The sequence below is a fragment of the Ostrinia nubilalis genome, chromosome 18 (assembly GCF_963855985.1).
Source record: "Ostrinia nubilalis chromosome 18, ilOstNubi1.1, whole genome shotgun sequence".
In the NCBI taxonomy this organism is placed as follows: Eukaryota; Metazoa; Arthropoda; class Insecta; order Lepidoptera; family Crambidae; genus Ostrinia; species Ostrinia nubilalis.
The window spans coordinates 1,133,355-1,159,790 of NC_087105.1; the positions used below are offsets into that span (position 1 = coordinate 1,133,355).

The 26,436-nt window shown below is 36.9% G+C and overlaps 1 protein-coding gene across 1 annotated transcript in view; it reads right to left on the minus strand.

Annotated features, from left to right (window-relative positions):
- Positions 1–20,893, minus strand: part of LOC135080833 (thyroid transcription factor 1-like) — a 47,715-nt gene extending 26,822 nt beyond the window's left edge. The window contains exons 1-3 of the mRNA XM_063975558.1: positions 20,667–20,893; positions 15,098–15,297; positions 1,119–1,267 (exon numbers count right to left, since the gene is read on the minus strand). Of these exons, the coding sequence (XP_063831628.1) occupies positions 1,119–1,267; positions 15,098–15,297; positions 20,667–20,893 (576 nt within the window). The remainder of the gene's footprint in view (positions 1–1,118; positions 1,268–15,097; positions 15,298–20,666) is intronic.
- Between the last annotated feature and the right edge of the window lie 5,543 nt (positions 20,894–26,436).

A 26,436-nucleotide genomic window follows, 5' to 3' on the forward strand; every position in this document is an offset into this window, starting at 1 on the left:
ATCAAAGATTAACAAAAATAGAATATTATTAGAAGTTTTGATGTTAATTGTGTTAATTATCAATAAGTTATTCTAAGAAAACGGCTTTGAAATCCAGTAGATTTTAGCCCTTAATTAGAACAAAATGAAGTAGGTAGTACTTATCATCTAATATTTTGTTTATTTCTCCGTAATAAGATTCATTCACACAACCGGTTTGTTCCCACGGAGGCATCCCGTTTTTTGCTGGTGGTAGTATACGTGTTATACATCCCGTTTGCAGTGTCCCGTAGAAAAAACATAACCCTCCTGGCGCAGTCGGGTAAAAAGATCCGTATTTGTAGTTCGAATTTCTAATAACCTATGAGATTTGACATGTGTGTTCACATAATAGTCCAGTTCAGGGATCCTGTTTTACTGGACCTTGCAAAACTGGATTGCATTGGGAAGCCCTTAAGACGTACGTGTACTACGTGTGTAGGCGGTTTTATTCTCAGCAATTTATAGTAAGTTCAAACAACTATAATACCAACCTACAAGGCGGATTGTTTCTAAATCGATCGGTAAATCGCGTGCGTGACTTTAGTTGTAGTCGGTGGTAGTAGTAGTAATTTAATGTAATAAGTATTTTGTTTATTTTAAACTTGTACAGGGTGTCCCAAAAAGTTAAAAGCCGAAGCCCTGAGGTCGATCATCACTAGGGCTATCCAAATGATTATTTTAAATTTCTGTGCTTAGGCACTTTTTTGGTCACTGTGGCGTGAAGTTACATGCCTGATTTTTTATTATTATTAGATGAATACTAGGCCTAGCTGATTTAGAATATTTACATCCATAACACGAATGTAAACTAACAATCCTGTATGTTGTAAAAAAAACATGATTCGGGTTGCCCTAATGTTGCTCTATCTCTCGGGCCTTGGCTTGACACTACTTTTTGGGACATCCTGCATGCACATAGAACAGTGTACATAAGGCGGACTTAATGCCTAAGGCTGGGTTGCACCATCTTACTTTAACTTTGACAAACGTCAAAAATCTGTCAAACTCCATACAAAAAACACTGGTTATCGTCATAGTTACGGTCAAAGATAGGTAGTGCAACTCAGCCTTAAATATAGTACAGAGTGTATATTCACCTGAGCTTGCGTGAACAGCACGCGCCGCTTCCTGCGCTGTGCCAGTGGAAACTGCATCGGCTTGGCGTCGGGCCCCGCGCACGCGGCCAGCCCGCCCATATTGTTGACGTGCCCCATGCCGCCTGACGTCGACGTCATCAGCCTGGAAACTGAAGCAGCCGTTCAGGTATGTGCCAAACCAATAGCCTATGCCCCCCAATATGCTGCTGCCCCAATGTGCTACATTATGCCCCATTTGGGATACATTTCTGCTATGTAAACTATCCTTTGCGCTCTAAGACTGCTCAATCTGGCTAATGTGCCCTAAGATGCCCTAATAAATCGAACGTGTTACTAATATGTGCCCCACGACTCAGTAATCTGTTCTATGTATCGATTACCTTCACCATTTGCCCCGCGTTTTATTTACGCTTATGCTACTACTGGGTGCCTTATTTTCACACTAAATCGAATGTAAACCAATAAGGATCCAGTAAAAATACTAGGTCTTCCAGTCAATTGTCGTATCAACGTAGGATATAAGTAGGATGTCTGGTTTAAAAACACCATAAGCAGAGGACAGTTAGATACGATGAAGCGCTAATTAATCCATCTTCTTATTGTAATTTTTCACATGATGTGTGAAAAACCGTTTGAAACAGTGTAGAAAATCGCGCTAAAATGTGTAAACTAAGAAGTACCCCATTGTGTCACCAACGTATGCCGCAATGTATTATCGTGGTATTATTAAGAATGTTACTGAAATAAAAAGGAGGTATTTAAAGTATCGAACAAGGTGGCCCAGAAGTCAAATTACGTACTTGAATATAAACCTGATTTTCATATAGGTGTATCGTTACAGTCCCTACAATTAATTTATAATTATGGCAAGAATTCTGGCTAGTGTGAGGGGGAGGATGCACCCCAGTCGGTCTGCTAAGTGATTCGGAAATTATTTCCATTGTGGTAATAATTACTGCACTCTATCATTTAATTTTAATCATTTGGCGTTTCAATGTTGATGATGTTTTCGATATTTACCAATGTCGCAATATGTGAACATAATAAAAAAGTACTTAAATATTTTGAATTGCAAGTATTTTGCACCGCAAAGTACCTATATTAGGGTGGTCCTTATTCCTACGAAAAAAATTTTTTTTCTTATATTTTGCGGGGCACCACGTAATTTGAATATATACCATATGAAAGTCTTTCATTAATTTTTTTTTAATTTTAAAAGACATTTAGGGGTCGCTACCAAGGTTTGAATTTTAAGTAAAAACAAAATCTGTAAAATGAATCTAACAATAGATTCATTTATTTTTAAAGCCAAAGCCAAATAAAAATATTACAAAATTATTGTTCTTGCTATGAACTAAGATATTATGTACAATGTACATATTTGAATCAGTTATTTTTAAGATATAAGAGTTTACTTGTTAGTATCTCGACGCGTCGGTACCATGGTCGGTATGGAAGAGGGGTTGAGGGGAGAAGGGGACAAGAAGCGATTGTCTGTTCTATCTATGCGATGTTCATTTGCACGTAAAATGTGATATAAACACTTAAATAAAACATTTATGAAACCATGATTTCAGATCTTCAAAGCTTTTGTAAATATTTTGACAGCTGGTAGCGACCTCTAAATCTTAACCAAAAAAAAAACAAAAAAGCTAATTTCATATTTAGAAGTATATAATCGAATGAGAAAGTGCCCCGGGGATATTTCAAAAGTCGAAAAATAAGGACCACCCTAACCTATATTACTCGTAGGTACTCATATTAGATATTTTTCTTCGATTTTAGGATCTAGAGTTTAAAGATTCTACCATAGGAAGACAATCCGATGCTATAAAATCATAAGATTATTTCACCATTCAGTAAGTAAAAAATAAAACGATGACTTAAATATTCCATTTGAATGCAAAGTCCGAACATTCCGCATCAGCTGCCACAACAATGTCTGGCAGAATCAACATGGATTCAATAGCGAATTTTTAGCAACGTCAGAACGTGCGGAGCAAATCTCATAACCTTTATTGTGCGCTTCGGGCCGCAGACGGAGCAATATTCCACACAGTATGCCGAAACCACCGCTCTTTGTATTTACACAACACTCCAGCATCGAAAAGGGTCTTTCAATATAAAATATACGCCCCATTCTGTCTTACTCCCGTTCTATTGTAGCCTGTGTTTTGGTTCAGTGATATGATCGAAAAAAAATTAGATCTCGAACCTTTAGAAACGTCAATGGCCGCCGGACATTTAGTTATCGAGATCTGGGATTGAAACGTTTCGTTTGCGTTTCATTCAATCGCATGCATTGTTGTGCAACGAATGCCGTTAAATGACACGTAAATAGCACACAAATAAGTGTGAGGGTTGCATGATTTTATCTGTACACAAAAAGTGGACTTTGTCTATTGAATTCTGTTTAGTTTCGATTGAATGTGTTGGTATTTATCTAGCAAAATCACTCTTGATTTGTATTAAGTTGTTATTTAAAGGTTTTTCTAAGAAACTAGTCATATCTCAATGGAGGTTTATCAGTCAGTAATATACACAAATTCTATTATAAGGCAACTAATTGATCAGTTGTTGTAGGTAATACCTATCCACTTTTAAAAGTAAAAGTACTTAATTGTATCCCTTTTTTAAATCTATCTTTTCTTAAAATATCTTTGGTCTTATTTAATAGACAGACAATTTTAAGATCTAGTTTTAACCACTCACATCCTTCTACAAGATTTATAAAATTCTCAATGCCCGCACTTAACGTATTCGCTCGCCCAGAAAATCCATCTCGCCCGGTCCGTCTGGCGCATATATTGTCAACAAACACGGTAATCGAACTCGCGACCGACCGGGGCGGCCACTCAACGTAATGGTAGGTAATAAAAACTACATATTATTATATCGATTCGGGATATCAGACGGCTTGTCGTATATTAATAAGATGTGTGTAATATGCAAAAAATATTGAACTGGATAACTCGGCTTACTCAGCTTTATGACCCTCTACTTTTAATATAGTCAAAGTCAAAATTTCTTTATTTGTATAGACTATTAGATAGTACTTGCAAATCGTCAAATATTTTGCTCTTAAGGCGCCTCTACATGTCTCATAATCTTTTTGCCCTACCAGCGCTTCGAGACCAACATTTGGCAAGTGCTGAGAAGAAGCGCCGCAACAAACTCAGTTACCACTGTCTAAATAATATAGGGCTTTACTTGCCCTCCGAGTCTCGGAATCATATTAGATTCGGACATTGAGTTGATTTATGCGATTACATAAAATAACTCTTTACTGTAGAGCCCCACCTTACCTGGTACATAACCGAGAATCTCTGTTTTGAAAGAGACTGTTCTCTACTTTTTCGATTACGGCTTTGTTACAATCTCACTATCACTTAACGGATTTTTTAAAAATTTCAAACTCAGGCGTTAGTAGCTGGGTACTGAGGTGTCTATTTTGCAACACCGTAAGCCAACACGAACTCAAACCTATTCCTCTTTATAAGTCTGTCACAACGGAAACCACAAGTAATTTTTTATTTCCTTTGTCATCAAAAACTTAATAATGTGAAAATTGGAGCTAATTTTTATAGCCGTGACTTGACTCATTTGACCAGTCTCTGCTTGATTATTCTTCCCAAATTCGCGGGTCCGCGTATAGTTATCCAAAATTCGTTTATGTTAACCCCCGACCCGTCAGTGGCACGCACGCCCAGGGCAATTTCACGCCGGCCGCCCCTCATCAAATGCACCCGCTGACCGCTGATTTGTGTAATGATTGCTTCTAATGTGCGCGGTTTGGGCACATCGCACTTGCTCCGATGCCTCGGGCGAGATACAGATCTGTGAGGGTTAAATGTTTTAGAGGTTTGAAGGAGGCTATTCTGTATTTCAACTGTTTTAGGTTTGATTGGCTTTTTGTTATACTACCGGGACTACCATTAATGGACCCACTTGTATTATTATTGTCTTAATTACTTATTTTACTAATTGAGCTTTTTCATATTCCATGCAACTTCTTAAATACTCAATCTTCTTACAAAATTGAATTGCTTCTACGTTAAATCACGAGAAAGTTTTGAACGTTATTTTGAAATGGCATTTGCTATGTTGATTCTTGTTACTCTTTAATTTTGAATGATATTTATTTATTTACAAAGAATAAATTGCTAGCAAGTGAGGCCGATTGAGGTTTATCTCTCTAAAATCAAAGTTTCAACCCACAAGGTAGAGGCAGAGAGAGAAAGAGATTAAGGTAAACATTGCAGAATTAAAATAATTTTGACTCAAAATGATAATGCAATGAAAAATATATCTAACAGTCTAGACTCTAGACGATATTTATAATCGCTAACGAGTCATCGCAAGGCTCATAAAACATGCAATAGGTACCTATAGATAGAAATGAGGCAGGCTCAATGAAGGTCACTGGATGACGGTGCTGTGCAAACAGTCGTTTCCACACTGACATCATTATTGGCTCCACGGCCGAATAAATTGTGCAAACTGATGTTATTCTATGTATTTCTTAGTAGACTTCAATCAAGGTCGTAATCGTAATGTCAACAAACATTATAGAATACTAGCTTTCTGCCCGCGGCTTCGCCCGCGTGGAATTTTGTCTGTCACAGAAAAACTTTATCGCGCGCGTCCCTGTTTCAAAAACCGGGATAAAAACTATCCTATGTTCTTTCCCGGGACTCAAACTATCTCTATGCCAAATTTCATCAAAATCGGTTGCGAGGTTTAAGCGGGAAAGCGTAACAGACAGACAGACAGACAGACAGACAGACAGACAGACAGACAGACAGACAGACAGAGTTACTTTCGCATTTATAATATTAGTTGGGATTGAGTCTGTATTAAAATAGAAATCTAATCAAAATATACAGGTTGCAATTGAAATCGTTGGCATCCAATGTACCTATGCCACAATGTTTTTTAGCTTGATGTGCTATAGCCATTGTAACTCATTGGATTTGTCTTATATTTGGGGAATGTACCTAATTAGGCACTACGAGTATGTATCATGAGTACTTAGTTTATTTTAAAAGGATGTCAATGATTTCAATTTCACCCTGTATAATTTTTAAGTGTTGTTATTAAATATCTACTAAAACATGAGCTGTAATATCACTAACAATAGGTACTAATTAATGTGTATCACAGTGTTAAAGACACTCCATTGAGCGTCTGAAATAGTTTATCTACAGGCTAACGAAACCTTCGAGTCACAAAACTATCTTTCTTATAATCGCATTTATTGTAGCAGACAATGACCATCAATTAATTGAACTTAGTAACTATAACCACTAGTTATATCAGCTGATCGCTCCGTAATAATCGTCTCTACAAAGCTCGTCATTGAATCGAAATCTACAACCAATACATATTTTATACTAGCTTTCCGCCCGCGGCTTCGCCCGCGTGGAATTTTGTCTGTCACAGAAAAACTTTATCGCGCGCGTCCCTGTTTCAAAAACCGGGATAAAAACTATCCTATGTTCTTTCCCGGGACTCAAACTATCTCTATGCCAAATTTCATCAAAATCGGTTGCGAGGTTTAAGCGGGAAAGCGTAACAGACAGACAGACAGAGTTACTTTCGCATTTATAATATTATTACTAGTTGGGATTCCACCCATGAGGGTTTTTCAGTTTTTAAATCCGGTTTGAAATGCATACTATCCTTAAAAACAATATCTGGCTAACTTGTGTGTTAAATTACTCCAAAACCTGGTTATTTCCGAATAACTTACTGCTCTACTGAACACAGCTACTTAAGAGTGATAATTATAATAAATAGTAGAACCCGCGCGTTGTCAATCGGTTCCAAAGTGCCTCGAGAGTGTCCGGGGTACGTGACCGCGGCGTGCGCTACCGAAATGTGTTTGGAGATTTATGTGTAGTCGCCACAGAGATACGACTTGTAGTTATAAATATGACATTTAAGAAATCCTACTATTCTTCTTCTTCTTTTATTTTGCAACGACTTGGTTTTGATGACTTTAATATGATTTCGCCAATGTCACGTAGGATCAAATTCAAATTATTTATTTGAAATTTATTTAATCCTTACTTTTTGACTTTTTGCGAGCATAGACATAAGATATTTCATGCAAAAACTAGTAGATGAATTTTAGGCTATAATTTATAACAATCCCTAACAAACTGAATTTCACACTAACAAAAAAGTAGAGTCAAATATTTCGTAAGTTTTGAAATAAAAGTTATTCTAATACACTTCGAAATTATATTGGCTGAATAAATTAATATACTTGTTTTTTTACAAATCTAAAGAATTGATAATGGAATAATGTTATATGTGCATAAAATTATCTCGTAATGAAACCGCAACAAAATTAGTCGAGTAGTGTGTAAATAATGGCAGCTACGGACTAAAGAGCAAACAAGGAAACACGATACTGTTTGTAAGATAAGTAAATAAAAATGCGTATTAACATATAAAAATTCCAAAGGCCTGTTAGCAAAACACCTTAGTAACACCTTACCTACAGTATTGCACCAAACAATTTCACAAGTGGCAGATTTAGGTAATTCTTGGAGGCAGAAATAAAAACTTCAATACAAAGTCGTTGCTTTATGGGGAATAAGTAAATTCACAACGCGATATCCCATCCCAATATTGACTTACAACTATCACCCACTTATCACTAGCCAGATGAAAGTAAAATTGCCAATAAATGAATTCCATTCAAATTAATATTAGTGGATAAACGAAGAAGGAAGTATTTGAAACACATTCGAGAACAATCGATTTTTTCACCCACTTAGATAAATGAGGCTACATTCTATGTAATATGTAGGTATATGTAGTTCATTCATTGTCTATAGGTATGATGCTGCCTTATTTGATTCTCAGTGCGGCTATGACCTACTTCGGAATGGACGGTTAAATGAGTGCGAGCAGATTGAAAAACCTTCAGTAACTGTCAAATAAATCGATAAATATCTAATATAAATCGGTGATATGATAGATGTGAATGATGTTATACATTGTATACTAGTATTGCTAATGGCAAAAGGAGTGAAAGGAGCACATCATCACGACAAATTGAGTTTGAGAAAGAGTTTGCGCACATAAGTATAAAAATTAAACTGATTATGATAATGAAAGGAGTCACTAAACATTTTCATATTTTATCCTTCAGCAAAAGTGAAGATCATGACAGACAGTCGCTACAACTAGACAATTGTCGCAAAACGCTTAAAAAGTCCCGCTTAACGCGATTATCTCCGAACTCTAAACATCAAAATTAAATTCCCGTTTCGCAGACAGTTCATATTAATCGCATTAACCGCTGACAATGTGCACCCCCGGTGTTGCCAGCTCGACAAATTGTGCGTGAACAAACACGCTGTAGCGAGGGTCGTCTCCGGGACAATGCCGGGGGCGCAAAAATAATGTTTTGCTTAGCTAAAATAACCGATCGTCATACGTGTAGGATAATAGAAGCGTGGAATCCAAATGAGCGGTTGAATGGGAGATATAGACGCCATAATTGATAACAATATTCTCAGATCTTGAGATAGTGATTGCTATTGCAAGTTGAATTAAGATGAAAGCTTTAATTTATGAAAAAAATAAGGCTTTTAAATATTAACTTTAATCATATTTCAAAACCACTGGTTACTTTCCAACTGCCTACGACCGCTTTGCGGTCTAATAAGAAAATTATTTGCGAAACCAAAGCCTCAAAATAAGCAAACATCAGAGGACACACATCAAATAAACCCGTGCCGGCCACAATTCAAAAGTAGAAACGCGGTGAACCGTGGGAATGAAATAGCAAACATTTTCCCATTTCCCTCAGTGTTGCCACGCTGCAAGACAAACTGCCGCCTGCCGCTGACGCGTCCACTCCGCATTAGGCGCGCTCCGACCAACTAAGTGTGTCACACACACTTATTTTTTCCCCGTGGCGCGTAATTCGCTGACCATGTGCTTCTGACGCTTTTTGATCTATGGCAATACTTGACGTTGCAGGTATCTGTTTTTTGCCGCACCGTAATTAATATTTTTTAAACTAGCGCTACTTTACTTCCGCGTTGTTTATCAAAAGAATTTCACGAGGTATATTATCGTTTGCAGTGCCTTTGCATAGTGTTTATGTTGCGGTAAAAGGTAGGTACAGTTAAAAATCTGACACCTAATTTAAGACACACTTTATTGACATAGGCCGAAAGCTATGATTATTCACACCTGACTGTACATTATGTATGTTTCCCAACCGCGAGGCGCGGACACTCTGCTTAAGAAGCGCTTGATGAAGTAACAACATTGAGTGGAAAGCGTTGTTTGTCCACATTTTACCTTCAGGCACATTTACATACTTAAAATATTTTACATCTATTGGACAGGGCTGGTCATGAAGCAGAATATTAATACAAATGTACCTATTGAATGGAACTCTTCCATTGAGAAATATTGAAAATTAAGATTTTGTCATAGACGCGTGGTAAATTATGGATATTTTATAGAAATGCTGAGTTATTTTCAATTACAATCATTATTACGGTCTTCATGAAAACATAATGTCCAGTGAATGTAACGTTTAACACGACAACCCTGCAATAGACTAAAATAATTTTAGCTAAAGCCTTCGACTGCATCGACCTCACGCTATTTGCCGACGTGAGCCCGACTGTTGACACAGCCAACTCTAGTGGTGGACAAACATGGGACCGATCGGATGGAATTGCTTATTTTATCTGTGCCTACACGGTTCCCTTGTCCCTCCAGGTACGGGAGTCCGGCGTGCTGCAGGGTAGCGTTCTCGGACCGCTTTTTCTAATAACATTTTTTCTAGTGACAATACTTCGGTGGACAGCATTCGAGAGCGTGTTTTTGTGCTCGAACAGTTTTCGTTTACCGTTTTAATCTGTTCTCGAAGATGCTTATCTGTGCGGAAGCGTGCCGTGATCCCGTGTTTGTAGTCTAATCACTCGTAAATATATCCCGTTGTGCTCTATTGTTCATTCATCTTGAGTAATGTTCTTTCACAAAAGGGTTTTGTTATTTGCGCTATTTCAAGTTATTTGGCGTTTTTATCGTAATCGTTGACCGTATTTAGATTGGGTAATTGTTATACTAATTGCTAAATAATGTGATTTAATTATTATTGTATACTTTGCTTTCCATGCCTCGATTTAGAATACTTACGATATACGTATAGAAAAGATTGTTATTTGTAACAAAAAAATAAATCAAGATGAATAAGTGTGTATTCTTAGAATACTCGTATGAAGAAAAACACTACACTACGCAAATATCTTGTTTAAGTATAATAAATTACTCGAGGAGCTCTCGAAAGTTATTAGACAACAGGTTAGCAGCCAATTAAATAGAGCTTACCGTGTATATTAATTTACGGTCATAGAAGATTTAATGCGTAATTATGATCGATATGTCTCTTCAATTAGGTACACATTTAAACATTAAAAGAATTCATCTGAAGATGAAGATCTTTAATAGTATAATTAGGTATTTAGTTAATATTTAGAGATTTATAAATACTACTTGCCAACACAAGATTTTCTAATCAAACAGTCACGTTTTTTCGTTGAAATACTGCAAGTCTTATTAAAGTGTTAAAACAACCAATTTTAGCAGTAGAATGAGCATGAGTCATGATAAATCCGAGGTAGTCAAAATCATTTTAGTTCTAGGTTGATCCCAAATTAATCTTTGGCTAAACGGGTCCATAGACTAAGCGTGTTTACTCTTCAATGTTTGGACTTTCTCTGAGGACAGACTACTGGCTGCCTCTCGGATTGGGTTTCCATTTATTGTCTATGCCATTGTCTTTGGAGTGGTGTACGCAGGTCAGTTCATCAGTTTTGAGAGCTCTTTAGGAATTAGTTCGGAACAAGTAATTGGCTTAGCCGCGGTCTAAAATTGTTTGGTAACGGACGCTATGTATTGTGTTAGTTTGTGGAGTAAGTCAACGACGGAGGTTTGCCGTTTGCTTCATGTAGAGGTATAGGATAACTAAAAGCTGGAATTTAGACTTAACTGACCAGTAGACACGCTCTACATTTAAATAAGAATTTTTAATTTGAAGATTCTTACTAAAGTAATGTTCACAAGCCCTCTTAATCTTTTATTATTAATTTAATTGTGCCATTAACATTTACTTTAATTATGTTATGTTATTATAGGAAGGTAGGTAATCTATATCTATAAAAGCGAAAGATCACTGACTAACTGACTCACTCACTCACCACGAAATTTTAGAAACTACAAGTGCTAGGAGTATAGGATTTTGCAAAATACAGTAAAACAGGATCCACGCGTACGAAGTCGCGGGCAACCGCTAGTTTACAATAAACACGGCACAATATTAACACCTTATACCTATTTCTAAAGTGAAGGTTATTAACTTTGCTTGGCTTACTAACGAGTAACTTAATAACGAGTTTTTAGAACTCAAGTCAACTTCGGGTCATAGAACCCTCATTCTGATATTGAATCCATGCTCAGACGAGACATTTTCTCATCATACTTTTTGGAAAGCAGAGTAATTATCGTTGTCGGCAAAGACAATAAGCAAACAGAGCCTACCGAGTTATATCGAACAATGGCGGCACCTGAGCCCACAGACTCGCGACATCACTACTGCTCAGTGCTCCCGTGTAATATTGGGTTACACGGTCAAAGACAAAACGGTGTAGATGAGACAGTAGGTAATTGTAGTAAAGTCGAGTGATTTTATAGACCTAGACATTGCCTATTACTGCCTGTCGTATGCGTGCCTCAAATCGAGTACCACACATACATTGTAGGTATATCTATTGTGAATAACACATACCATGTAAGTTATTAAGTTTCACTTCTGGAGAAATCCATGAAACTTCTACTACATATAATAAAAATAATTCTATGTTTGTGTGCAGGCCCTCTTCCGGACATTTATACACAACCCACGGACTCAAAATTAGATTAGCGATATTTCTGAATGAGAAAAGTATAAATTCTACTAAATCTACGATGTAGAGCCTTCATTGAAGATTAAAACTCATCGTATGCGACTCATTAAGCATGTTAACACTTCAGTTTTTTTATAATCTTTGACAGCATACAATAAAATAATGTTAAGTGCTCTTCCTGGCCATGTTTTTGCTTCTTTTAATTTGTGATGCTTACTTAAGTTGTCTTAAGTTTGTTTTTCGATAATGAGAATGACAGTGAAAGCATAATATTGAAATGTGATCTCGAATATTTATTTAAACGTGCATTAAAAAGAGCTGATTAATAGCTTAGATGTTGTAGAGTATCGCGTCCAAATATAGGAACGAGATACAACATAACCTTGGTTCGAATCAATTATTTTAATTTTATAACTACTTTTACAAATGTAAGGTAATAAAAGGTGAAGGTACTCCCTCTCACTCAGTTAACCTTTGAACCATGTTGGACTGACGGTGACTATAGAGTCTAGCAGCCAAAGTTATTTTTCAGTCTTAATTTTGACTATAAAATGGAGCTTTGCTTGGACCTAAAACGTAATCAGGTTTGGACGCCACACTAGATAGCAAAGATAAATACGAAAAGGTACTTATCTCGAGAATTAATGGATGCAAATAAGCAAACAAATCATAATGTTACATATTTCCTCAAAAATATGCGTGAATCAACACCCTCAGCCCCTAATATTTTGGAATGTTTACGTTTCTTTCCACCCGTCTACACAAACATCATAGTATCAAATAGCGACAGGTATCACTGTTACAGACGATCGCATCTCGAAATTGGCGAATGTAACTCGACACCCACTCGGCGAGTTCGCATCGAGAATGGGGGCGTCCAGTTACGCGCGCCTCGCCGCCATTTTGTCGTCAAAACATTGTAATCGATACGCTAATTCGGAGCTAATTGGTGGAAAGCAGGTGGCGTTATTGTCGATGATGATTTGGAGTACTTTAATTACAATGTTTGTTGAGCTTTCGGCCGTTGAGCAGGTTAAATGTTCAATTATTTGTGTCTGGCTTTTGTTTGACGCCCAATGCGTGGTTTTATATATTTTTGTCAAATGAAACATTTTGATAAAAACTACATTAAACACTGTATACTCGGTCATGTGTAGGTACGCACGAAGAAGTATTGCTAAATGACCAGTGACACTCTTTCTTAAAATATGTACCAATAAATATAGCTTTGTTTACTACGAGTAAGTATGCTGTGGTTTGTCAAGGAGATTTGAAAGGATCACAATAAACTATCATCTGGTTTTATGCTATCATCATCATCATCATCATTTCAGCCATAGGACGTCCACTGCTAAACATAGGCCTCCCTGTGTTGTTAAACTGCTATCAGTGTAATAATAATGTAGAGTGTGTTGTATAAAAACCACAATCACTGATAGCCATTCATTTTTGTAAGACTACAAGTCAAAAGGCTAGTTTATTCTGACCTTGTTTTAGCAAAACATCGGTCAAGCATGGAACAGGTGTAGGGCTGACCTAAACCACGGTGACATATTATGAGTCTTACAAACAAAAGATAAAGTAGCCGCTAATAAATAATAACATCTCACCGGGTGGCACCGTGATGCTATTTAAAATTGGCAAACTTGTTTTATGTCTTTATTTCAATAAGTGTGGGGCACAACACAACCATAAAATAACAATTAGTTTCTTAACTGTTGCTTGGATCGTAGTAATCGTTACAGTGTTATAGTAGTTCACGTCTAAAAAATCTACAATAGAAGCCGCGACTTACTGGCAAATCTTGAGTCTTAAGGGGTATTATTTTCCTTGGTTTTACTCAAGATGGCATGACTGAAAATTGGGCAGTGCAGTGGATAGATCTTGTAGCAATGAGTGACTAAGTGCTACGTCATGCCGCAGCAGTCATTGTCGTAGCAATTTAAACATTGCTTTTAATATGTAGTGAGTGTTTTTGTAATGATTTCGCCTTTCACGTCTAATAAGCCGCTTAAGCACTGGCATACGGGTCGTTGGAGGCAGAATTCTACTTAGGGTCACGTACGCTTAAATGATTTGACTAAAAATATTTTTCTTTCTTTCTTTCTTTCTTTCTAAAAGTGGAGCACAGTCCTAGCAATGATCTAATTCTACGAATCGGCGTAGCAGTCGTGTTTGTCGTAGCAAGCGTAGTTTCCGTAGCGTCTTAGTCCTATCCAAGTGTTACTTTACTATGTTTAAATAGTGTTACACTTAGGGTCACGCACGTTGAAATGACTTGACTAAATGTGGGGCACAGTGCCACAGTCACAGTACCACCAAATGAGCTACAAATAGTAGTAGCAAAGCGTAGTTTTCCATCTAAAAAAGGTTCAACGATAGAAGCCGCCGACTGACTGGCAAACCTGGGGTCGTTGGAGGCATTGTTTTACATATATAACCTTACTAAAAGTGGGGCACAGTCCTAGCAAATGAGCTACAAATTGTCGTAATAATCGCGCTTGTTCCGTTGCGTCTTAGTCCTAGCAAAAGTGTTACAATGTTTGTAGGTAAATGTCAAATGTCATATTGGAGGAATGTTTTACTGGGGAAAACGCACGCATATACCTATGACTTGACTAAAAGTGGGGCACAGTCCTTGCAAATGAGCTAATGCTACAAATTGCCGTAGCAGTTGTACTTGTCGTAGCAGTCATGTTTATCGTAGCAATGGTAGTTTCACATCTAAAAAAGTTTCAACGATAGAAGCCGCCGACTCACTGGCAAACCTGGGGTCATTAGAGGCAGTGTTTTACATAATATAACCTGACTAAAAGTGGGGTAAATGAGCTACAAATTATAGTAGCAAGCGTAGTTGCCATAGCGTCTTAGTCCTAGCAAAAGTGTTACAATGTTTGTAGTGTTACAATTTTATGTATTGATAGGGGACCACCTAGGTTCGCGAAAGTTTAATGACTTGACTAAAAGTGGGGCACAGTCCTAGTAAGAGTATTTCACATCTAAAAAAAGTTTCAACGATAAAAGCCGCCGACTCACTGGCAAACCTGGGGTCGTTGGAGGCGGGGTACCAGCCGGCGCCACGCATGTCGCCGTAGTGCGGCAGGTCGGCGGGCGCGCAGCCGTAGCCCTGCACCGGGGCTCCGCCGTACAGCGGCACCGCGTACGGGTTGGCAGCCATCCCGCAGGACGCCGCCGGGCCCAGCGGCGAGTTGATGCTGCTGCCGGATGAGTTCGATCTGGGGGGGGAAAGAGCCGGTTAATAAAATGCACGTCAAGTTTCTTATTGGTCTGTTCTTCATATCCGTGAAGCCACAGTTCCGTCAACGCATTTGCTCAGTTCATTCACGGACCAGTACTGGAATTGTGTAAAGCCATCGTATTCATTTGAAAGTTCAAAACGTACGCTATATTGTGTCAAACACCTTGTACAGATTTTATCGTACGGTAACAGCACCTCTGATATCACGGTTGTATCACTGAAGCTTCGTGTACTGTGTCAAGTAACAAGTATATTGAATCACTGACGCAATACTGAAGCACTGGTACTGAAATTGAGTGAACTGTTGATGGAACTGTGGCTTTACGGATATGTGTGAATCGACCATAATTCGATTCGTGGTACTTTTTAATTAGGGAACAACAAAATTACAACTTGATAGCAAAACTCTTACTCTTGGTCTACAGTAAAAGACTGACATAAACCCACTCCGCTCTATAACTTAGGTGCAGATATCAGAATGTTATTTGCAATCTGGCTTCAGTGCCGTAAAAAAGTGGTTACAAAAACACAACCTAATTCACAAGCCTAGATAAACTGTAAACTGTAGCCGTTTATTAATGTGCGTACTAGCTGAAAAAAAAACTACCAATATTAGCCTTAGGCCGGATATGAAATTATAACAACAATGAAATGGCTACCCGTTTCATAATTGTTGCTATAATTGTGGTTTTGGTCAGCGGTCCGTTTTGAGAGTTGAACGGCTTTACACTCTTGACCGAAAACGGAACAGTGTAAAATTATTAGCATTAACCGCAAATAATACTCCAATAGATAAATGCGAATTTCAAAAACTAACTAAGAGCCTAATTAAAATAAGTTTTCAGGACAAGGAAATGAATATTTTAATAAAGTCGGTTAACAATACTGCCGTGCTAGCGATGTCAGCAGTATCTTTAATTGTTTGCTGTTAAAAAAACCTGTCAGCTCATCTGAAAGAGCTTATTTATAGTTTTGCCAAAAAATTGAGTTACTGTTGATATTGCTAGCACGGCAGAATATCTTCAACAGATAATGCTTTATTGGAATTTCAATTGTCTTCCGCAGCTACTTTAATTTTGTTTGTCGATCTTTTTTAATATTATGCTCTCAAAACGACTTTTTGTTAAAGCTCCCAACGAATAAACTGTTTTTATCGCACGAATCCTATTTCGCAGCAAATCCTTTCAAATGACTTTTAATTCAAACCCAGGAGCGATGATTAAACAATTTCGGTTAATGTCTGTCCCACACACCCATGCCACCCGCAGCCTGGCGCCGCTCGTCACCTCCAAACAATGGTGGCTTATCTGCCTAATCCCTATTTACACAATTTAATCTCCTTCCATCGCCTCTGTGTCATCCTCAAACCACATCACGCGCAATTCCATACCCTAAACCCCACAGAATAAAAACTACACATAACCTTCTTGGTGGCAAACTTATCTGTCAAAAGTGACACCCCTAGCGCCGCCATTACGATGTTGAGTTGACAAATTAAGTTTTGACAGGCCGGGAAATTTGCCGCCAACTGTTTTAGGTTAGGTTAATTGGTGATAATTCGGTTTCGTTTGGCTGTTGTCTTTCGATCAAACGCGTGTTTTTGCAATTAATTGCTTCTCGGTGTAATTGCATTACAGTACTCCAAGTGAAGTTTAATTTCAAATCTCATTTTATATCGTCATTTTCAATATTATAAAATGTAGACATCTTTTCACTTGAATTATATTTCGGGCAAAACAGTTAAAATATAACAAAACTAGCTTTCCACTTCGCGGCTTCGCCCGCTTGGAATTTAGTCTGTCACAGGAACACATTATCGCGTGCGTCCCTGTTTCAAAAACCGGGATAAAAATAAAAACTATCCTATGTCCTTTCCCGGGACTCAAACTATCTCTATGCCAAATTTCATCAAAATCGGTTCAATGGTTTAGGCGTGAAAGTGAGACAGATAGAGTTACTTTCGCATTTACTCGTATAATATTAGTATAGATAGTATAGATTTAAAAAAATAAAAAAAACCAGTGCAACGCGATTGTGACACCTTTTTCGCATTATTTTCAAAATAAATTGTCATTTTAAGTACTCGCAGTCGGATAGTTTTGTTCACTTATCTAAGTGATAAACACAATTTTTTATGAGTTTATAATCAGTATTTTTTCTTCCTCTATCAGTAAGAGATGTGACTGCTGGTAACATATTAATAATAATAATTGAATGAATAAGTAACAGTAAAGAAAAAGCCTTTAAAATAAAATTCTGTGAAAAACGAAGCATTTTCTTGAAATTAAGATTTCGTTGATGTCTTTTGTACAGGAATTTGTATCTTTTTATTTCAAATTTTTTAGTTTTAATTTTCACCATTTTATTTATTTCCCATTTGTGTTTTTTAAAATATGACAATTCATTCTTGGCGCTAAACATGTGCCTTAAATTACAAAAATTAGATTTTGCTTGTTCTACCAAATAGTGTAGTAATTCTAAAAAATAACGTCATCTCTTCGACTCGTTCTTGCATAACCTCTACCTTTTGGACGAATATCTATCTACCGTCATATTATGACCGTGCTATGTAGAGTTCACATAACCAGGTACGAAGTTAAATAAGGATCTGTATTTACATGAGTACACACACACTTGCGTGGAGTGCAGAGTCAATGTTTGCGCTAGAGTTTTATGCTCACGTTTTATTTCTATCTAAGTAAATGGTTACTGCCCATGCTTATGGTTGGTAAAATACATGACATATAAAGGTTTCTAAACTTGAGACTAGTTGCGTCAATCGTCTTGTTCTATCATTTTGTATTGCATCTTACATTGTGTTTTTAACTTTTTAGGTTTCATTATGTTATAGTATTACATATTAGTGATTCAATTTTCAATTGAATCTCTGTAATTAAGTATTATATATGCTACATTTCAATGTAGAGCCTGTTGGGTATTGCTAATAATTTAGGAGAAAGGAGGCTGCTACTACTACGGCTATTAGAATGATCGGCGTCAATCTTTAAAAATAATTATTATTTTATCGTGTTGACTGTTACACTTGACCATTTTATTAACATGTTAATTCCAATAAAGTAATAATAACTAAGAAATCATAAGTAATAAATTCATAGTACAACAAGCTTTGTTTAGTTTGGGACTAGGGGTGCAGTGTAAAATGTCCAAAGATACTTATTTATTTATTTATTATGTAAATACCTACCTAAATTAGCAGACTCTAGATTTTAAAATTACATTTTATCTGACTGTTTTATTATATTTTTGTTCCTAAACATATTTCTTCATTTAGTCGCTTTCTTGTAGAGCTGTAGACACACTCATACAAACGGAAATTATTATAAAGAATGTTTGAATACTTTCGAATAAATATTTGACGATTTGTAAATTCTAGTTTTGTAATTTTAACACACATTTAATATTGACATTTTACTTTCTATTATTCAAATGATTTAACTGAAATAACATTTTCATCTAATCTTCTAAACATAAACGGTTTTCAAAGGCCTGGGGCCTCGCGCGCATCTACAAGCTTATTCTCTGAATAACCAAACTTGTTAATTTTTTTTTCTGTACAAAATAATGATACTTTTGATCGACAGATATCCTACTAGTCCTACTTCCTACTCCTACTAATATTATAAATGCGAAAGTTTGTATGGATGTCTGGATGTTTGTTACTCTTTCACGCAAAAACTACTGACCAGATTTAGATAAAACTTTACATTATTATTGTTTATAACCCAGATTCATAGAGGCTCTATAATTTATGCCGATCTGTGACACTAAATTTCACGCGGTTGAAGCCGCGGGCAAAAGCTAGTTTTCTAATACTTCTTTAATTTCATTTTAGTGCTAATATTATATTTATGTAGATAAGGTATTACGCATTATGAATTACAAATTGAATCATGGCCATTTGAAATCTTCAAAGCTTCTGATTGAGTAATTCGATAGAAAAAGGTTATTTTTCAAAGTTTGGATTGTGAAAATAATTAAGTTTTTTAAAAGCACAAATTCAAAACCGATTATTTGGTTAGGTTAGTTATGGTCACATACCGTTGCGTTGAAGGTGTCGGACAGGGTTTTATTTTAGGTCACCGTGTTTTATAAATTGTAAAAAAATACATTCAATAAATTGTAAAATAGCGCAGTATAAAATGTTCAAGGATATTTAATTATTTAGTATTACTTTGTAAAATTGTAATACCAATTTTGTCAATAAATAATATACCTAGTATTGAAATTTTATCAAATACTTAAATAATTAATTTTGATTCTTGTAAGAATATTTTTTCCAAACTATACGTTAATGTTTGACAAAATTACGATAATATTAATGAATAGCACTTGATGGTACTTACTACAAACTGCAGGTATTGCTCTCATTTCAAATTGTTTGAAAATTACACAAAATGTTGCTCACCATTTAATTTTGTTCACTAATAAACACAATCATAGTAGCCAGCTTCTTTCATTTGATTTAGGCCTAAAGTCATATTAGCACAAGATACCTAATGTGTTTTATAATTAGAAAATTTTTGAAGTCGGAATTTTGGATTCATAAATAAGTTCAAAAAAAGCAATGAAATCAAACTGATTTATTGACAAATTAACTTCTATATCTTTATAAAGCTTTTGATAAAGTGAACCTTAAAGTTCAATTGAATCCGGAATAAAAAAATATTCTAAAAGTTTATTTTGAAATATTATTAAATGCGCAACTAAAATTATTTATTGTGTTAAGTAGGTAGTCACTATTCTTCATTCCGTTTGTCCTATGTAAGCTGGGGTGTCTAGCAGGGTTGTATTTTATGTCCACATTTAACATTTTAATTTAATATTTTCATTACTGAATAAAATCATTATTGAAATTTATAGAAGGTTTTTTATAGAAGAAGGAATTGTTGGTGTTTTAAATAGTTAATTATTAATGAAACTTTTTAAACTTTGATTTAAATAAGTTTAAAATTTTAAAAGGTCACTTAGTTTAAGTATTTGTTTGTTGTTTAAAACATATACATACATAAACATGTTATCTTCAACGATCATTTCGCGTCGCGTCTTCAGCCAAGTGTTCCGCAAGGTCGCACTATAAGTCCATTATTGCATTTAGCATTCGAGCCGGATTTGTTTATAGTCGAGGCGCACGAGAGCCCGGCGCTCCAAGAGTCCTCGTGGCGTCACACATTCACTCCGTCACTTGACCGCGGCCACGACATACCTGCACAAACGTCACCGAACTATATCCTTCGACTACCGACCCGCCTCGAGTGCCCTCGTCGGGACCTTCGGCACTCGAAAAATCAGCGGGTGGAGGGCCCCCCCCTCGATCGATCCACGCACCTGTACGGCGACGGCGGGTTGTTGGCGAGCTCCAGCTTGCGGTACTCCTCGATGGGCGACAGGATGTCGGTGACGGAGAACGGCGTGGAGTGCTGCAGCTGCAGCTGCGACAGGTTCTGCTGCAGCAAGGCCGACTTGGGCGAGAGGCTCATCGCCAGCTCCGCGGCGCTCAGCTCCGGCAGCGCCTCCGCCGGACACGGCGAGTAGCCGCCGCCCTCCGCGGACATCCGACCGACCACTCGACGCCACTCGACGGCTCAGCCTCTAGTGGCTCTCGGGGCGAGAGTGGCGGCCGGAGCCCCCGGCGCGGCCTCGGCCCTCGGGGGCCCCGCCCCGTCGGCGCGCGCCCTATGGCGGCGGCGGGCCGCGGCGATTGGCCGGGCGGGCCGCGCGTGGGGGGCGTCGGGCCGCAGTCTGCTGGGCGCGGCTGAGGCGTGCGGTGGGGGCGCTAATTGTCCCGTTCGATACTGTGGCGTCGCGTACCTACTCATGTATGAGCGAGTTAATTAATGTTCAGCGTTTGTTATAATGACAGGGGACATCCGGTTCGGCTGTGTTTAGTTTAAGTAAATAGATTGTTAGACGAGTTGTTTGTGTAAGTACTAAGTTACGCCTACGTGTAAGGGGTAGTTACGTATACATTGTACCTTCTAGTGTTTATTTTTATACATTTTTTTAATACAAAATTACCTATAGGAAACTTGCTTGGAAACTTGTCATCTTCTTATACAGTTTTGTTGTAACTTAGTATTGTTAAGTTAACGTCATCAGCGTATTTAAATATTGTTAACTATGTATTAACTTTTAAACTTGCGGATTTGCGTTACTTTCGATGCTATTTTTGACTAAGGGATAGAAAAACGTTACGTCAAATCAATTCCATGAGGATACTGGGATGCTAAACGAGCTATTGGACCATTTCTTTTAAATATAGGTACATACTATAATTAGTACCTACCTTTGTTTCAAAAAACATGTATAATAAACAAGAAGCGGTTTCATAAGGTAATCTTACCATCAGATGAGATACTGGCCAAGAGCTTCCTCGTTGTAAAAAAAAATGTTAAAGTTAAAAGCTTAGCATATTTCTTACATTTTTATCAATTCCGTTAATTATCATTGTACCTATTGTTCGATGCGCTGAGCATTCATTTTTACATCAATTTGTAAAAGCCAATGTGCAAAGCCCAATTTGATGGATGGGTCTTTGCCCCTTTCGATTTATTTACAATAAATTGAGTTATTTTCAATCTTCTGACGTGGCATCAACCAAAGTAGGTACGTTATGACTATTTGAATGAATGTTAAGTTTATTAACAGAGCTAATTACTTATATCTAAGCATTTATAATCAAGTGTTCGAACTCTATAGTTTTGTGGAAACTCGTGCCACATGATGTTCTTCCAAAAAGAGTCAACAACATATTATTATGATACTTACCTACTATCGTTTAAAAAAAGTTTATATTCGTAAAGCAGGTACAGCTCATATTAACAATAAATTAATTGTATTTGTATGTGATAAGTTTGTAAAAAGATGTAAAAAATCCGAAATGAAACAGAGACTCTATTATAGTCAGTTGAAAATTCGATTGAGATCCGAGACTACTACCATGCTATTAGTAGTTTGTCAAAGAGATATCGTTACATATTATTTATATGTTATTATTATCATTTATAAAAAAAAACTGTAAAGGTTTATCAAAAAAGTTTTTGCGTGAAAGAGTAACAAACATCCATCTATCCATCCTCACAAACTTTCACATAAATGTTAAAAGATTAGTATGAAGAACTTAGGATTTTTTTTGATCTATTAGATCATCAAGCATTTTTACGTCCTAATAGATAATAGATAGATATTTTAAAAAGCTTGTTCAAAAACTTTGTGTGTATTTAACTCTGTAATTATTTTAAGTATACAATTATAAAATAATGGACTTTGCAAAGTGTTGCCTAATTTTTCAGTAATTTAATTTCATATTTAATTATTTCTTTACTTCGTTCATATAAATAAATAAATTGAAATTGAAAAATAAGCACACAGTTTTAACTGCAAAACATAAAAGACATTGTGGTACGCGATTAATCCTTAGTTAGTTTAAAAATAATTACGATAAAGTTACATTGTACTATTAGAGCTCATTAAAAAAATTGGCAACACTTTGAAACACTTTTATTCTGATGTTATAAACAATAAAACTGTAATGTTTCATCAAAATCTGTTCAATAGTTCTGGAGTACCTAACACATATCCATCCTTACAAAGTCTCATATTTATGATACTCGTATTAGTAGGAGTGGCATTCAAAAACTAACGCCTCACTTTTCTCTACCTTTTAAAATATATCTCAAACGCCTGTATTCACAAACAATACTATGAGGTCTCACAGTGCGCGTGGACGCACAGAGTGACACACGAATCAATCACAGAGCTCTATCCAATGCTGTGCGTTCGATTTGCTGCTTCAATTAAGCAACCATCGTTTGTATTCACAAACGGGCGAAAGTAGAGTACCTAGTATTGTTCAAACGCGTGTGGGAACTTTTTGGAGCTTGGGTGGGATAAAGTCCGGTTTCCATCGGTGCGGAGAAATGTTTTGAATAACCGATCCAATGTCATTCAGATTGAATGAAATTTATTGAAACCTCTTACAAGATCTAAACCGACACAAGGAACACCAATGTTAAATTAATTCCAAATGCTTAAAATGTAAACTAATTGGCTATATTATTATGTTATTACATTATTGTATTTTAAAGAATTTTATTTTTCATTTACTGCTTAGTGACTCAACACAAATTGCGTAGGAACCTATCTACTTACGCCTGTGCTCAAGGTTCAACGAATGAATGATTGTCTTTCTTTATTTCTAGGTAGGATAGGTACTAATATTCATTTCATTTTTAGTACCTATTTTGCGGTTTTATAGAGATAAGTAGTTAATAAGCTAGGAAGATGCGGAACTCTACATTACCTATCGTACTTAAATCGTTGATTATACGACTTGTGATTATTATTATTATTAAATATCTTTTAGAAATATATAGAAATAAAATATGTATATCTTTATAATGTGTTAATATGTCTTGTAGACGTAGTATAAGTAGTTGTATGATGAGTACTTAGTAGTAACTACTTTGTGATGTTTGCATCGACTGTTTTTTTATTGTTGACCAATGAGGGTGTTCGCGATTGAAAAATCCGCCAGATGGCGGGACGTGGATATAGGGTCTGACTGCTGCGTGATTGGTGGATTTTGACATATCTATCAATGTCATGTCAAAAATAACCAATCGTGCAGCATTTGGACCTCGCGTCTACGTATTGCCATCTGGCGGATTTTTCAATCGCGAAAACCCTCATTAGTAGAATAAATAATTGTAATAATAAATTAATGATTTTTAGTCTTCGTCGGTTCTTGGCAGCATAAAGCACTTCAAACAAAATTGTGGATATAATCCTCCTCCTTTTTTTAAGTCGGTTAAAAAAATGCAAATTGCAAGCAAACAACAACAATTATTTTAGTAACAAACAATAATAATTCTGTGTGTTATTAGGAATTTACAGTGTTGGCAAAAAGTTAATCTGATTAATGATTAAAAATTAATGATTAAAATCATAATCAATTTTTTTTGATTATGATTAATTAATCATTAATCAAAAATTTTGATTAAGATTAATTAATCATAATCATTAATCGTTAATTTGATTATTTGATTAACTACCTACTATTTTTATAAGAAAAGGGTTGGGGGTGTATGAAAAGGTACCCGCGACTTATAAAATGTCTAGCAAAGGGGGGATCTGGAGTTGTACTGTCGTTTTCCCAAAAAACTCCGTCAATTTTCACTACTCAAAACACTTATCGCACTAGTTTTGTTTCTCACAATTCCTTCTATTCTTCCGGTATCCTCCAGCAAAATTGGGTCAGGAAAGAAGTTAAGCGGGCTGGCTGACGATAGGGGAGAAGTCCCCCCCCCCCCCCCCCCCCCAAGGTAGGGGCAAGCGTGGGCAATTCAACAGAAAGGTGGGGTTGCTAAACTAGGAGGTTTTGCGTGTTGGGGAGGTGCAGGAGAGTTCGTACCAGAAGTTTCGGGGGGAGGGCCACGCGTGGGCAATTCAATAGAAGGGTGGGGTTGCTAAGTTAGGAGATTTTGCGTGTTGGGGAGGTGCAGGAGAGTTTGTACCAGAAGTTTCGGGGGGAGGGCCACGCGTGGGCATTCCAATAGAAGGGTGGGGTTGCTAAGTTAGGAGTTTTTGCGTGTTGGGGAGGTGCAGGAGAGTTTGTACCAGAAGTTTCGGGGGGAGGGCCACGCGTGGGCAATTCAATAGAAGGGTGGGGTTGCTAAGTTAGGAGATTTTGCGTGTTGGGGAGTTGCTGGAGAGTTCGTACCAGAAGTTTCGGGGGGAGGGCCACGCGTGGGCAATTCAATAGAAGGGTGGGGTTGCTAAGCTAGGAGTTTTTGCGTGTTGGGGAGGTGCAGGAGAGTTCGTACCAGAAGTTCGGGGGGAGGGCCACGCGTGGGCAACTCAATAGATGGGTGGGGTTGCTAAGATGGGAGGTTTTGCGTGTTGGGGAGGTGCAGGAGACTTCGTACCAGAAGTTTCGGGGGAGGGCCACGCGTGGGCAATTCAATAGAAGGGTGGGGTTGCTAAGCTAGGAGGTTTTGCGTGTTGGGGAGGTGCAGGAGACTTCGTACCAGAAGTTTCAGGGGGAAGGCCACGCGTGGGCAATTCAATAGAAGGGTGGGGTTGCTAAACTAGGAGGTTTTGCGAGTTGCAAGTAGGTGCTGGAACGGTAGGGGAAGTGGACTGATATCCTCCTACGGGAGGTCGGAAGACTGCACCGGAAGTTTCAGCGAGGGAAGGGGGCGGGGGGCAGTCTAGGTTACCTTATATTTATCTAGGTATGACCTGTCATAGAATTGTAGCCTGAAACCAAACATCTAATATTAGAATTCAATGTTTTAACATAGTTTTCGATAGAACATTTAAGAAGTTAATCAAGTTAATCAAATTAATGATTATTGATTAATGATTAACAAATTAATCATGATTATAATTACTTTTTAATCATGATTATTTTAATCAGAATTAATTAATTGATTAAAAAATTAATTGATTAGTGCCAACACTGGAAAAGAGGAAGTGAGAATTTCATTATACCTACCTAAGCAAAGAAATAGTAACATATTATTATAGTTAATTAAACTAAAATTAAAATGTTTTAATTAAACAGCAAATTAATCTTCTCTTACTTTACCTCAATAAAAAAAGTCGCTCCCACTTTTTGTATGCCTAGTTAAATCTTTTAAACTACTTACGCAACGGATTTTAATGCAGGTTTTTTTAGCAGTAGAGTGATTCAAGAGAAAGATTCTAGTGTAAGTAATTACATTCCCGGGAAGGTCACTAGTTTAAATGAAAACCATCTGTTTTTGTATATTTTGTTTTCGTATGATTGGTTTGGTTAGTTCGAATTATCGACGTGCCACTTGTGATAATAAACGTAACAAGATAGGTTCTAATAATCCATAATTTTACAAGTTGCAGGTGTGTAGGTAGGTTCATTGAGAAATGATTAACTAATTTACAAATATTTCTGATGTTATTGATGGGTTACTTTAGGGTAAAATTGTTAATTATGTACAATGTGTAAATATTATTTTAATCAATGTATAATCCCTAATAAATTTATTTTTATCCATGAAATGTGTTGAATTTTTCTGTCCATTCGATAAGAAAACTAAGTCCTTAAAATGCTTTCGCA